Here is a 15,693-nt window from a genome sequence, read left to right as displayed (position 1 = left end):
TCAGATAACCTAACTGTAAGGCAACCACTAAAGATAAGTGATAAATCTGGGTTGAAGCCCGGTCTGGGATGAATTTTCATTGTCATCATTCCATTATACAACTGATGGGTGTCCATATTCGCAAACTGAAACACATTTCATGGACAAAACAGATGGTTGCACAATCTGAAAGTTCACTAGTTTTTGAATGAGTAACAAAATAGTTCTTGAAACATAGTGCTACAGAAGAATGCTGAATATTATATGGACAGATCAGTAACTTTTGGAGAGGGAGGGTAAAAATTGTAGAGAGAAATCAAGGCTTGAACAGAGTTAGCAGATTCAAATGGATGTAGGTTGCAGTTGTTATGTAGAGCTGGTGAGGCTTGTGCAGGATAGAGTAGCAATGGAGTGCAAAGAAAAAAATGACAATTACATTTGGAAATTCTGCAAGGTGCATTTGTATTCCACTTACTGACAGTTTTTTTTTCCTGTGTGTGATCTGCAGATATTTCTTTACCCCTGTTACACATTTTAGTTTTAGTTGACAATTTTGGTTGCTCATCCTAATTAACTTTTCTTGCACTTCATTACTTTATGAATGTCCAAAGACAGACTCATCAAGCCTGACCTATTTAAATGTAAGCCACCCTTCCTACACCACCCCTTGAAAATGTGTTAGGATCAAATGATATTGCCACCTAGACATCTAAAATGAATGTAACGCCAAAGTCCATGTACCTGAGTGAAACAATGTTTTAATAGACACATGGATTTCATCCAAGCATTACGTCTTTTACATAACTGTTCAGATAACTCAATGTGCTTTATAATAAAACGTATCAAGTTTTCTGAATAAATTACTTATAACTGCAGCTAATGCTTCTAAGGGCAACATCTTCATGGGCGTCTGTGACAATAACTGTCAGCATTAATTCTACAGGGTATTAAATATATTTCTGGGTGTTTCAGTGGAAAATCCAGCATGGAATAATATCAATATTATAAAATGATAGACTCCTTTTCAACATACTGGGTCGCAGACAGGCACAACAAAAAGACTGTTAAACAAGTAAGCTTTCTGCCAAAAGGCCTGCTTCCGAATTAGACAACATACATGCAAACGAAACTCACACACATGTCACCACTGTCTCTGGCTGCTGAGCACAGACTGTGAGCAACTGCACATGATGTGAGAAAAAATCTGGGTGGTGCATCTCTCATCATACTCCGTTCCCATCCTCTCCTATGCCACATCTCAGACTTTTCCCCTGTGCCCAACCCCACTCTTCGCAAATTTATCGACTGTAATACCAGCCACCCCTATCGTGTCTTCACCTCTTACCAGTCCATGAGTCCTCATCACCACCACTCTCCTATCTCTCTCCATAACAACCCATCTTTTCATCAACTCACTCCCATCCCAGGGCAAGTCCTTTTGCAGTTTTAGTGGACATTTAAAGTGCTATATTTTTAATGGTCTGTGTCTCTTCTGCCATGTTCATTTTTTTCAAGTCTTTTTACTGTGCTGTCTGCCCATATCTTTATTACAGTTTGTAAATAATTCACGAAGACAGTATTATTTACACACACCTTCCATTAATATAATCTTTTACAGTAATTTTAAATTCGTGGTACATAAATTCCCGCTGGAAAGGGGTGGTGGGATGAAATATCAATAAAGAAAGAGAAAAAGATGCAATTCTCTCGTCATGCACTCGCATCGATTTCTCGAATTGTCGATCTGTGTCACCAATACGTCGCTACAGGCCTATAGCTCTGTTTCCAAATCATGGAAGTAGAATGTTCCAAATCCTAACGCAGGCTCTGCACTTCCGATATGTTGGTGTTCTGTAGTGTCCACAAACTTGTAAATAAAAGCAATTTAATACTGCACTCCTACCGGACTTGTGGGGTGGATGTATATGCAAATTTTCATAGACAGTGGAAACGCCGCTTAATTATTACACCGAGATGCTAATTTTGTCTCAAATCTATTCATACGTGGAGTATGCGCTACTTTCTCCTGTCAACAGGAACGATCACGTCTAAAGCAGTTGAAAATATATTCTCGATAATAGAAAAACATTAAGTTAACATAGGAGATTTTTTTTGCAATGTTATGGATCGAATAATTCTACTGCGGTCATATCGAATGTATAGCGTCATTTGTTTTCGCATTTATTTAAGTACTAGCAGACGACGCGAGTGTTCCGAAGTTCAAAACTGAAAATGAGTGATTGTGGTGATACGTCGTTAACAGAATTACGCCACAGTTTATTGAATGTTGTTAAAGAACCTGTTGTATTCGATAATATGATCATAAATTGGGAAATATTGTCTTGGGACATGGAACAATGGGCGAGTAAATTAGGCGACAAGAAACTGCCATTCAGAGTTGGATTAAACAAAGCAACCCCAGTAAGTTTGTTTCAGAAATAATTTTTTCTATATGCCATCGTTGGTTTGAGATTCCTAGGTATCCTAAGGGTTCATCAGTTAAGAATTAGCCAGTCGGTCGTGTGAATATGAAGACTATAATTACTTTTAACCCTGCTCCACGTTTAGCAGACTATCGAATGCCGTATACATGCAGAATACAAAGTTAAAACAAATGCGAGTTTCATGTTCAGGCGTAAACAGTTTGCATGAACGAGTTTTGGACACAGTTATTCTGTATGAAGGAGTATTAGCCACTATCCACTAAAAGTATTCTGCAAGTAAGAACAGGCAGCTCAACGTTAAGTTAGTAATCAGTTCCCTGCTTTCATACCTAGGATTCATTATACAGGATTTGATTCGCTGTCTGGTTATGACAGATACAACTGTTTCGTGAAAGCATTTTAAAGAAGTAATGGATACCATCATGTTGTACAACCTCCTTCCTTAAAGGAACTGAAGTCACACTTGATTAGAGTGAAAATTAAATGCGCTTCTGGATCCTAAGCCCCTTCCCATATCCTTTCCTCCTGCTAAGTTAACAACGTACATACAACTTCATTTCTGAAAGCATCTAATTTTTCCATAAGGTGCAATTTCTGCAGTAGGCCCCTACTTGTATTTGGTTCACAGTCATAGACAAATGTATCATTTTGTACTGGCAGTTTAGTAACTTTTGTAGCCAGTGGTAATCTCTCTAAGATACTTGTGTGTGTGTGTGTGTGTGTGTGTGTGAGCGAGCGAGAGAGAGAGAGAGAGAGAGAGAGAGAGAGAGAGAGAGAGAGAGAGACTCGCAGGGTGGTGGTATCACAAGTGTTTTCATAACAAGTGTAGCAGTCCGGTCTATAAGACTTCTTTAGCGATATTACATCTAAGTAACATGGACAATAGGTTTTTGGAAACAGGATGAAAGATGGTGTAATTTTCTTTTTTAATGTATGTACCATCATGCGGCCAAAAGTTTGTTACATAAGAGAGACACCTACATCTTATGATAAAAAAATGTAGCCTATAAGAACATAATCCCACTCCTATACATATGTGGTTTACAACTGACCTACAAAGGTGTAAAGCAGCATCTGATGTTACAAAACTGAGTTGAAGTAATGTTGGTGTCTCAAAGAAAATTCCATACTTCATTAATGCTTGTAACATGAATAACCTTGCTTGCAAATCTGCAAATACAATATCCAGAACGCATTTCACATTGACAGTCCCTGCAACTTTATGGTATTAGTAAGTTCTTCATCCAAGGATTATTTTACAATCATGTAGGGTGTGTAAACTTAATACAAGGAAAACGGATGTCAGATATGTAGACAGACACATGAATATAACCATATGTTGAATGAGGACAGCTCGTCGGGCTTGGCCTTGTTGAATTAACCATCCCAGCATTTCTCTGAGGTGATTTAGGAATAACACTGTACGGCTAACTGAGGATGGCCACACAGAGTGTGACTTTTCACCACACCAGATCAGATCCGTGACCAAAAAAAAAGTACACTACCTAATTTGGTTATGCATACTGTGCAATTTGAACATGTGTTTCCTGCCTTTAAATGAAAGTGACATTAGCACAGCAGTAGAAAAATTAACTCAGTCAAATTAAGAGGATTTTTTTTTTTTTTTTTTTTTTTTATGCATTCTTAAACTGAAACTGAGCCTGTGGGACTGACTTGACCTGTTTGGGGAAAACCTGATTTTCATTTGTCTCCTTTTGATGCTGGAGAAAAGGGTCGGGGCCTATTAAGTGTCGTAGTTTAACTGTATGGCAAAAGATGGTACCTCTTAGGGAAATGGCAGCAAGGGACAGGAAAGCACACCAGGTGCACTTATGCCTGGAGGCTCATTCAACTTGCTGAAGAGGCTGCTCCGGCTGCCATTGAGGGAAAAGGGTGCAACTAACTGCAGATTGATGCCTGTCATCTGGGATCCAAGTTCATACTTGGATCATTTCAGTGACTGGCAGAAAATGTCAAGACAACGAGTCTTGCATACAGCTTCAATGAAGCTCAAAAGTTGCAGCATCGTTCCTAGAACAGATTGTGGCCCCCTTGGTTCTGAGTCGATCAGAAGGACTGAACCCGAGACTTCAAAAGTTCAGTGACAAGCTAGGCTGCTGCTTCATGGGAAATGGACACGGCGAACTTGCCGCAGTAGACAAGAAGCTCAGATCCAGAGGGATAGAAACTGAAGTAGTTTGTGAGATTATTTGGGTGAGACTTGTAATCAAGGGAGGACATAAAATGATAATTGAATCCCATCAAGCACCAGACAAATCCGCTGGTGAAACTGAAAACTTAAGAGAAAACTTTAACTCACTTGTACACAAGTTTCCCAATAGTACTGTAATCATTGGTGAAGACTTTAATCATCTGACAATTGATTGGAAAAACTGCAGTTTTGTTAGTGATGGGCATGATAAGACATCCTATGAAGCAATATTAAATGCCTCTTCTTAAAACTACCTAGGACAGATAGTTCAGAACCCCACATATCAGATCTAATGGCAACAATCACACGCGACCCCTTTCAGGAAGTCCACATTGAAACTGGTATCAGTGACCACAAGGCAGTTATAGCAACAATGAATAGCAAGACACGAAGGGCAACCAAAGGAACCAGAAAAATTTATAAATTCAACAAACTAGACAGAGAAAAAGTAGTGTCATATCTCAATGAGGAACTTGAAACATTCTGCACAGAGCAGGAGCATGTTTAGAAACTGTGGCCCAAGTTTAAAAGAATAGATGACCATCCAGTGGATAGATATGTACCCAGTAGAACAGCTCATAATGGAAGGGGCCCTCCATGGTATACAGCCTCTGTAAAGAAACTTCTAAAGAAATGGGGACTATTGCACAATAGGTTTAAAACAATGCATAAGACTATAGCTACAGAGGTGCTAAATGAAACACATTTGGCTGTCAAGAGAGGAAAGCGTGAAGTGTTCAATGACTGCCATAGCAGAATATTGTCAAATTGTTTTCACAAAAATCCAAAGAAATTTTAGTAGTATGTAAAGACTGTTAGTTACGCCAAAGTTAGTGTCCAGTCCCTAGCGAATGAGATAGGAACTGAAGTTGAGGGTAACAAAGCAAAAGCTGAAATGCTTAACTTTGTTTTCAGATGTTTCTTTACAAAGGAAAACCCACAAGAATTGCTCAAGTTTGCTCCCTGTGCAACTGAAAATATGAGTGAAATAAGTATTAGTGTCAGTGGTGTTGATAAACAGCTGAAAGTTTTAAATTTGAACAAAGCCCCATGGCCTGTTGGCATTCCTATTGGATTGCGTACTGAATTTTCAGCTGAGTTAGCCCCTTTTATTACTATAATCTACTGTAAATCCCTTGAACAAAAAACTGTGCCCAGTAGGTGGAAGAAAGCACAGGTCACACCCATCTACAAGAAGGGTAGTAGAAGCGATCTGCAAAACTGCCATCTAGTATCATTGACACTGATTTGTTGTATAATCTTAGAACGTGTTCTGAGCTCAAACATAGTGAGGTATCTCAAACAGAATGACTTCTTCCATGCCATCCAACATAGATACTGAGAACATCAATCACATGAAGCTCAACTCACACTGCAAGCTTTGGATCCAGGCAGTCTGGTAACTGCTGTATTTCTTGATTTTCAAAAAGCATGTAACTCAGTTCAACACCTACACTTATTGTCAAAAGTACAACCATGTGGGGTATCAAGTGAGGTTTGTGACTGGTTGAGGATTTCTGGGTAGGAAGGATGCAGCAAATTATTTTGGATGGAGATTCATCATTAGATATAGAAGTAACTTTGGGTGTGCCCCAGGGAAGCGTGTTGGGGCCTTCCTGTTTATGCTTTACATTAATGACTTGTGGACAATATTAATAATTACCTCAGACTTTTTGCTGATGATACAGTTACATATAGGGTGATTATAATTAAAGTTAAACTTTCAAAACGCTGTAGAAATAACACCACTGGGCAGAATAACATCAGATTGCAATGGAATATTATCGGAGAAAGGGAAAACGTAAGGCAGAAGAAAAAATAGTGTGAAAATTGATCAATAGATGCTGCTGTATGTGTCAGAATACATAAATGAAAACACCTGTCATGTGCACGACCCATTGAAGTTGGTATAAACACACCGTGTGCACGGCTTTTCCTCCTTTCGTGTCTGCGACATTCGCCATGACTGTCTCAATGCAGGATCGCGCTCTGCTTGCAAAGCTGTATTACAAGAATGTTGATTGTGCAAACGTCGCTCTGCAGAAGTTCCAGACACTGAAGGGTTTGAAAAAAGGCGTTGGTCCGATGACTGCCATGGGTCTGGAGAAAATGATTCAGAAAGACAGGTACTTTTGGTGTGTGACTTGGTAGAGGGAAGAGGAAACGAATTGACTTGATGTCGGTGGAAGCAGTGGTCACAGCAATATAGGAGACGAGTGGTGGTGTGCAACAAACATGTAGTGCACAGAGAATTTCCTGAACACTGGACATACCCATGAACAGTGTACATAAATGGGATGAGAGACAAGCATGGAGACAACAAGAAGAACTGCACCACAAGATGATTAGTGTACATAAAATTCTACCAAACTTCCTTCTTTGCTATTCATTCAAAACTACCCAAGTGCACGAGTTGCTTCCTGTTGACCTGCCAGCAAGAGCGCCCTTTGCTTTAGAATTCCTTGCGCACATGGAAGTGGACATGTCAACACTCAGAATTGTTGAACAGTGACAATGGAAAATCCAAAAGCAAATAACCAGTACCACTTCATCCTGAAAAGGTTGCTGTGTGGTGAGGTTGCTGTGTGGTGCGGGTTTACTGCATCATTTATCATAGGGTGCATCCAGTCTTGTTACCTGTACCATCAGTGGTAAGTGCTATGAGTGTCTTTTGCACAACCACGTCATTCCAGCTCTCCAACAGCGTGGATTTGTGGATGGGATCTTTTTTTTATACAAGATGGCGCACCTCCGCACATTGCAAATCCAGTTAAGCATCTGCTGAAGTGCCATTTCAGAAATGCTATAATTATCAACCGCCATTTCCCTACAGTCCTGATCACCTGATCTTAATCCACGTGACTTCTAGCTGTGGGGCAATCTGAAAGACGTTGTATTCAGTGTGCCAATTGCAAATGTAGCTGCATTGAAGGCACGCATTGCGCAGCACATTCTGAATGTGACTCTGGAAACACTTTGATCAGTTGTGGAACATGCTGTTTCTCAATTTCAACTTGTTTCAGAAAATGGTGGACAGCATATTGAACATGTTTTGTGCCAGTCACATGGAAATTAATAATCCAATTTGATATTGATTGATGCTTTTTATGCAGTTTTTGGCCTCAGGACATTTAAAAACCAGTTTTTCCCACCCAATGTGATATGACCTTGCCATGGTGAATGGGCTTACATATCTAACAGCGAGCAGCTGGCAAGCCGTGGCTTACCTGTGAGTCAGGAGTGGTAAGGCTGCAGAGTGTTAGCTCACAACATCCCCTTCGGCAGTTCCTTGCAACTTACTCTCTCTGAGCTCTGCTGTCAAGCTGTCTTTTCGAATAGAGAGCAGAAATAATTGATCGAGGGTTTTTTCTGTATTAGTGCAGAGTCCTAAAGATGTGACCTTTTGTCTGTTATTTGTTTCTTTTGTGACTGACAAATGTTGTGCACTACATTAAGTTACGTAAACACACACACAAATGGTTTATTTTTCTGCACCTTGGGAGACAGTTCTTATTGTAATGGCCTATCCCATAGTGACTAATTCAGCAAGTTGTGTGGGACTCTGTTGCTGCATCCTGTTCTAGAATCTTCACTCCTCTCAGTGACCTCACTGGAGAGGTGTTTTGGGACTGAAGACCTACTACTGCCTTTTTTTGAGCCACTGATCACTCAATCCATAGAAGTGCAGAAGCAGATCACTCATTTCTGTTTCTTGGGGCTTCAGTCTCCATAATGTTAATAATGTCATTGGTCTGTCAGCTTGGCATTGAATTGTTTACTAGTACCTTATTTTTATTGCTGAATTCCTCACTGCTTTCTGTGCTACAATAAGGCTGTGTGAAGGATTGTGTAAGTCATTTCTCCCTCTAATATTATTTTTATGGCTGTTACTGTTGTTTTCAAATTGTGAGCAATTTGTCAATTATTAACAACTAATATAAAAAAACTGACAGTTCGTATGCTAATAATCACCATCCAAACTCTTGTGTACCCATTCAAATAATAGATTGCTGTGTGCAGCTCCAAATCTGCTGACATCTTTCTGCAAATAGCATTCTAAGTGGCTTCCAATATGGTTTTATATGTGGTTTTTAACTGTAAAAGCAGATGAAAATATTGCTACATTTCTGTTATCCTGATTAAAACCGAAATTGTCAGTTAATGCATGCCTGTTGATCTCAGCAAGGCATTTGATTGTGCCAGGCATGTAATTCTGTTAAAAATAACTGTGCTAGCATGGTTTTAAAAACTCAGAACTCTTGTCTGTCTGCCTTGCACTTGAGTGGTAGAAAACACACAATACTGCTTGAAAGTATGGGCAGCTCTGAACATGGCTTAGTGTGTGCCATAAAGTTTCCTGTTTGGTCCTTTACTCTTGATGTTTAATGTAAGTGACTTGCTTACTTTTATGTCACGTAAGATCAAACTATGCTGATAATGACACTGAGTTTGCTACAGCTGAAAGAGACATAAGAGAAGTGAAGCAGCAAAGTATAGACCAGATAGTACTGCTATACATTATAGAATTGGTTAACTGCATGTTAATCATAAATGTAGATATTCTCTTCATCTTATACATTATAGATAGTACTGACTGTGCTCATACTAAACTCCTTTCAGAGATTCTTCACCATTCAAAATTAATGTGGAAAAGTAATAATGATTACTTCTATACGAAGTTAGCACCTGTTAAAATATTTGTTACATAACTTAGGCACTGTGTTAGCTAACAGTGATTCACTAATTATGCATACATTTGATTCTTAGTTATTAAAAACATAAAACTTTGACACAATTTTCAAACTACAGAACAACTAATAGTGGTAGATGGGATTACTGTTAGGAAATAATTTAGGGCTTGGCTGAAGAAGGTGCTAATCCTCAGTTTAGTAAGGATTAGTCTGATTATCTTGTCTGTTGCATATTTGAATACACCACATGCTGGTAACAAGTCATTCCATATGTACTGATAGAACTGTCTTCCATTTAAACTGTTTTGCCTTATTATATTTACGTTATCATATAGTAACTCAAAATTCACTCTAGTGGGTCAGATATTTCTAGTGCTGCTAACTATTGGGAATAAATAGACCTGACTTCTTTGTGGCTGTTTATGTTCAGATCTCATATTGGTGAACATGTTGAATTTCTAACAACAATGATTACCAATATTTTAGTTGTAAAGATGGCCACCTAATGACACACATAGGATACTCACACTGCCCAAGAAATTATCACTTTAATCCAAAACATACATGTTTAACATGTTAAACATTTGCTTGATAATGACCACACTGGCAAAAAGTCTCAGTACACTAAATAAAAATAACATGGATGTAACAATCAGCCAGTGCACAAAACTAATTTCTTTCAAAACAATTACTAAAATACAGAGAGCCACTGAAACAAGTAAAATAAAGTAAAATATTTAAATTTTTGACCAATTTGATAAACAGGCAGTAGTGTCAATCTCAGGGAGGAACTTGAAACTTTTGGCTCTGGGCAGGGGCATGTAGAGGAACTGGGGTCCAAGTTTCAAGGTATAACTTACCAAGTACTTGATACGTGTGTATCTAGTAGAACAGATCATGATGGAATGGACCTACCTTGTAGACAGTTTCTGTAAGAAGACTTCTAAAGAAACAGCAGTTAATGCAGAATGGGTGAAAAAAATCATAGGGCTGTAGATAGAGATATGTTGAATGAAACATGTTTGCATGTGAAGATTGTAATACAAGAAGCCTTAAACAACTGATCAAGGAGACTATTATCAAAACATCTGACACAAAACTCAGAGATATTCGTGTCTTACGTAAAGGATGTTAGTGAGGCCAAACGTGGTGTCCATACGTGCTCAGATAAGACAGTGACAGAACTTGCTGGTAGCAATGCCAAAACAGATATACTTACAAAGGTTTACCAGTTAATCGGCTTTTTTCAAATGTTTTACAAATTTACAGTGTTTCCTGAATACTACCATTTATTTTCATTTTTATACACGAATTTATGTCTGGAAACCTAACCACCTCATCCCTTGGTGTTATATTTGCTATCTCTTGTCTGTCCATGTTTCCCTTCACTGCAATCAATCATTTGCCCTTCATTATAATTTTCCCTTTTTAATACTGAGCTAGCCTGCATGCCATTTTGCCCTTTACTTATTGTACATTAGGTTGATAATTTAGTCACAACAAATTGTTTGCACTTTTACTAGAATTGTTTGTTTTTACTGTCATTCATGGTTTGCAAATCTGTTTCAGCTACCGCAATGGGAACATAAATGTCAACAGGAGAAACTGACTCTTTGTGAATTTATCAAAATGTCCAACTTTAATTATACGGAGGCTCCAAAACAATGTAAGAAATGGTGGTACTTTGACTACAAGTACATGCACGAATGGTTTCAAGAGTATCCAGAAATATTACAGGTTTGGGTTATTAAGAGAACAATATTTATCTAGTTATCCACATGAAGAAAAGCAACATATTAATTCACAGACGGTGGACTGGGGAACCCTAGGATTCCCGGAATGTGGTGGTGCAGAGTCTACACTGTGGCTTGGCAGCAAAGGTGCACATACACCGTGCCACATAGATGTGTACGGTTGCAATCTCGTGGCACAGGTGCTAGGCAGGTGTGTTATACATGATAGTAGAGTATCATCTTCACTGTACCATGAAAGTCTGTATTTTTCTGTCTGGCCATTTTCACACTGCAACCATCTGTCTTATTTAATCCAGCTTAGCAAGTTACAGATTTTACCCTTTAATTGTGTTTTGTTTTATGTCTAAGGAGGATGAAGATAAACTCCACCAACAAAATTTTGGAGGTTGTTCCAATATATAAGGAGTCCCAAGAGGAGTGTTCAATATTCAGGAACGATCATTCAAAGAAAAAGTCTAGTAAACATGAGCTGTAAAATGCATAGTTCAAGAGTTATGAGTACTTCTTCATATTTGATACTGTGAAACAGCTGTCTTCTACTGCAAGCTCCTTTCTTTCCATGTTTTGTCAGGAGATAGTATGAACCAAAACTATGAGCACTTCTTCAATAGAAGAGATGTGTTTTACTGTACCAGTGGTGAAGACTTGCTCATAGTTCTTAAGGTATGCATTTTAGAGCCCTTTGTTTCCCCTTTGGATGATTGTTTCTTTCATATCGCTGAATATTGACCATTCATCCTGGGACACTGTGTATTTCCTGAGTATTTTGGTGTAAGAGGCCCTTGGCCTCCAATGGATCATTACAGAGTAATTACATTATGTTTGATTTCTTACACCGATTTTTCTTTGTGTCTGTATTACATTGATAACATCTGCACAACATTGCAGTTGTCAGTGGTATGTGGTGTTCATCTTGTATGAAAATGAATTTTTTCCATTCATCTATGATATTTGCTGTCGACAACCGTAATGCCAAATTTCCTCCTAATGATCAAGCTTGTATTCGTTATTGCCCAGTTCTGATTCAAGTTCGTTTTTCTGTCAGTGTTAGTAGTATTTTAGCAGTGCTCCACAGCAATATGGATAGGTTTACTAATGAAGAGCTGACTAGTATGCACCTCAGGTATGAATACAATGAATGCAATGGAAGAGCAGCGCAATGACACTACACTGAACTTTCCTGGTGTTGTGGCAGCCACATCACAGTACTTTTGCATCTGCAGCTTTTGTAACTCTTTATCATTAAATCTGTCTGTATTGCTGTGTATCATTGCTAATGTACATCTAACACTGCTGGAGAAACAAACTCGAGACAGCACTGAGCAGTACTGAATGTGAGCATGGCGGCAAAGAGTAAAGTGGGCATTGCTGTTGTGAGTCAAAAAACCTGAATACTAAATAATTCTCAGAGGAAAGTGGCTTCCTAAAAAGTCAGGAACGTCTGAGAATTCTGAGAGGCTCAGGGAATACTGAGAGATTCGGGAGTGGGAGCTGAATCATTCATTTAGAGAAAGAAGTATACTGAGTTACTCTTTTACAAAACACTCTTGAGATTCTGCTTTGAAACACTTAGCTCTGGGACCACATATGGAAAAATGATAAAGTGCACTGAACTGATCTGATAGTTGTTGCTTGAAGTGGCTACCTCTGATGTGCCCACTGAACTAAGGTATATCCATTATTGTCAGTGGGTTCTCAGACTCCATGTCTATTCCCCACTACACGATTGTGAGTTCAGTACAAAGCTGATAAATGTAAAGATGCTATAGTGATGCATGGGTGAGGCTATAAATTTGCAAACGGTGTAGAAGTATCATGGCAGTAAAGGCATGAAGGTATAAAAGAGGTAAGACTTAAAAAGTTGCAAGTGTGATACAGCGCAGGACACCAGCAGACACCAACAACTGCAATTGTGCCTGCCAGCGGGGCTCCCCAGGTCCAGGTTTGATTTCCGGTACTACCAGGAATTTTACCTTCATGCAAGAACAAGAACAGGCTGCCCTCAGCTCCGTGATGCAAGTCTAGGAGCCGCTTCACAGAGTAGTAGAGGCACCTGATCCCTACCCTCCATACTGCATCCATATGATGCCTTTGGCTGATGAATTATATGGTGGACAGTTGGGGCCCATTGGTCTGTCTGTGGACGGACCAGCTGTGCATATCTTAAGTTACTCTCCTTCATGGAATTTCCAGTTTCACTATCTTTGTAGTCTAACAATTATTTGTAATACCCATGTTGGAGATCTTTATCAATTATGCTTGAAATGGCATGTCTAGACAATTTTGTGCATGGCAGTATAATTTATTTTGGAAACATGCTGGTAATATTCCAAAAACATTCTCCACCACTATTGTAGTTGTAAATTAATCATTCACATAAATGCAGTTTAAAAAATGTCAGTACTGATCCGTATTTGAACACAAGCATCGGCCTGGCACATAGATCCTTTTGTTATATAAGGGGCATTCAAAAAGAAACGAGCCAGAGGCATAATTACAGAAACCAGTACATGTATGTTAAAAGTATTGACCCTGGCTGTTGAAACACTTGTCCCACTGTAACACAAGACAGTGAATGGCTGTCTCATAAAATTCCCAGGGCTGTGATGTTAATCAGTTCAGCACATACAGCTGGACATCGTCATCCTAGGTGAATTGTTTGCCCCTCAAAGCCTTTATAAGGGGACTAAAAATGGCATAATCACACGGAGAGAAGTCTGGACTGTATGGAGGGTGGCCGAGAACCTCCCATTTGAATTTCTGCAAGAGTGCTGTGACTGTGTTGGCTGTATGAGGCTTTGCATTGTCATGGACCAGAATGACCCCATGGGTGAGATTGCCTGGTCATTTTGATTTTATAGCTTGGCGAAGGGTGGTCAAGGTTTGTGAGTAATGCTGGGCATTCACTGTTGTCCTGTGCTGCAGGAAGTGAATCAGGAGGGGGCCATCTTGGCCAATAAAGAAAATCAGCATAACCTTTCCTGCCCTCTTGTAGATGATGTCCAGCTGTACGTGCGGAACTGGTTAACATCGCAGCCTCATGAATTTTATGAGACAGCCATTCACTGACTTGTGTCACAGTGGGAAAAGTGTCTCAACAGCCAGGGTCAATACTTCTAACATAGAGGTACTGGTTTCTGTAATTATGCCTCTGGCTCATTTCATTTTGAACACCTGTAATACAATCCAAATCAGAATGAATATGTTATTAGCAGGCATTTAATTTTCTTCAGTCGAGATGGAAGAGTATTCTTTGCCTGTTAGTGAATTTTTACCTTGCTCTCATGTCACATGTTGTAGAGAGCCAGTTGCTGTAGTTCCGCTATTACTGTAGCAAATAGTGAAACTTAATATAATATGAAGAGATCAAAAATCTTAATATGGAGAGATAAAAAATCTACTCACCAAGTAGCAGCAAGAGAAAAGGCTCATAAAAGATATGAAAATGCACAAACTTTCAGAGTCTGTGGCTCATTCCTCTTATAACAGAAGGTTTGAAGGAAAAGTAAGAGAGATGAAGGAAGAGGTCTAGTGAGTTTTAGGAAATAGGGAGAATTATGGACAAGTCGCCCAGAACATCGTATCAGCAATGACTTACTGGATGGGATGAGAAGGAAAGGTGATTGCTGGTGCTTGCACCAGATGAGATTAGAATACCTGAAAACTTGAAGATGGAAGGTAGGGTAATAAGCAAGAGAGAGAGATTGCTGGAAAAAAAATAAAACTATGTACAACAGCACTAGTCCAAGTGCATTATACATTTTATACAGTTGAGGGGGTGAGAAAAGATACTCACTGAGAAATAAAAGGTACATAAAAACAAAAGGAAGTGGAGGAAAGAAATAGTTAATGAATATATTTTTTGAGACTACATGAATTTATGCTAGTAGGGTGATAAGAACCAAACACCTGTTGTAATGCAAGTTCCCACCTGCGGTGTTCTGAGAAACTGGTGTCAGGAGGAACAATACAGGCTGTACATGTGGTAAGACAGGCATCGAGGCCATGACTGTTGTGTTGTAGAGTGTGCTCGCCAACAGGATATGTGTTTTGCCATTATCCCCCTCTCTGTCTATGCCCATTGATGCTAATTGTTAGCTTGGTAGTAGTCATACTCGGTCTTGAATCTATTAATTAGCTACTTTGTCAAAACTATGATTTTCTAAAATCATGCCCTGAGGTGATGTCCATTCTGTCTGACAGTTTGCCCATGACACCTAGAATAGCTTTTTGTTACTTTCCCCAAGATCTGTGAAATATCCTGTTCGGACCTTTGCTCCCTCTGTTCTCATTTCCATACCCTACGGCTCCTATACTGTGACCATCCCCGCTGTGAGACTTGCCCTATTAACTCTTCTACTACGACCTGTGCCATCCCTGTAACTGGCAAAACATACACAGTGAAAGCGGGAGTCATCTGTGAAACAACACATGTTGTGTACCAGCTGTTATTGGCCGTCCACATTGGTATGACTACCACCAAGTTATCAGTTAGGATGAATGAGCATAGACAGAGAGTGTACACTGGCAACACTGTTGCAGAGGATGCTTTGCAACATGACAGTGATGACCTCAGTACCTGTTCCACCTCGCTTGCCATCTGGATTCTTCCG

The 15,693-nt window shown here is 39.3% G+C and overlaps 1 protein-coding gene across 1 annotated transcript in view; it reads left to right on the top strand.

The window, feature by feature from the left end:
* Nucleotides 1-2,034: 2,034 nt before the first annotated feature.
* The window catches only part of LOC126092063 (HSPB1-associated protein 1), an 89,287-nt gene continuing 75,628 nt past the window's right edge, over nucleotides 2,035-15,693 (top strand). Inside the window, exons 1-3 of the mRNA XM_049907475.1 lie at nucleotides 2,035-2,400; nucleotides 10,896-11,063; nucleotides 11,134-11,270. Of these exons, the coding sequence (XP_049763432.1) occupies nucleotides 2,212-2,400; nucleotides 10,896-11,063; nucleotides 11,134-11,270 (494 nt within the window). The 5' untranslated portion in view covers nucleotides 2,035-2,211. The remainder of the gene's footprint in view (nucleotides 2,401-10,895; nucleotides 11,064-11,133; nucleotides 11,271-15,693) is intronic.

The sequence above is a fragment of the Schistocerca cancellata genome, chromosome 7, assembly GCF_023864275.1.
Source record: "Schistocerca cancellata isolate TAMUIC-IGC-003103 chromosome 7, iqSchCanc2.1, whole genome shotgun sequence".
Taxonomy (NCBI): Eukaryota; Metazoa; Arthropoda; class Insecta; order Orthoptera; family Acrididae; genus Schistocerca; species Schistocerca cancellata.
Note: the sequence above shows the minus strand (reverse complement) of the source record. Positions and strands in the feature narration are given on the sequence as shown.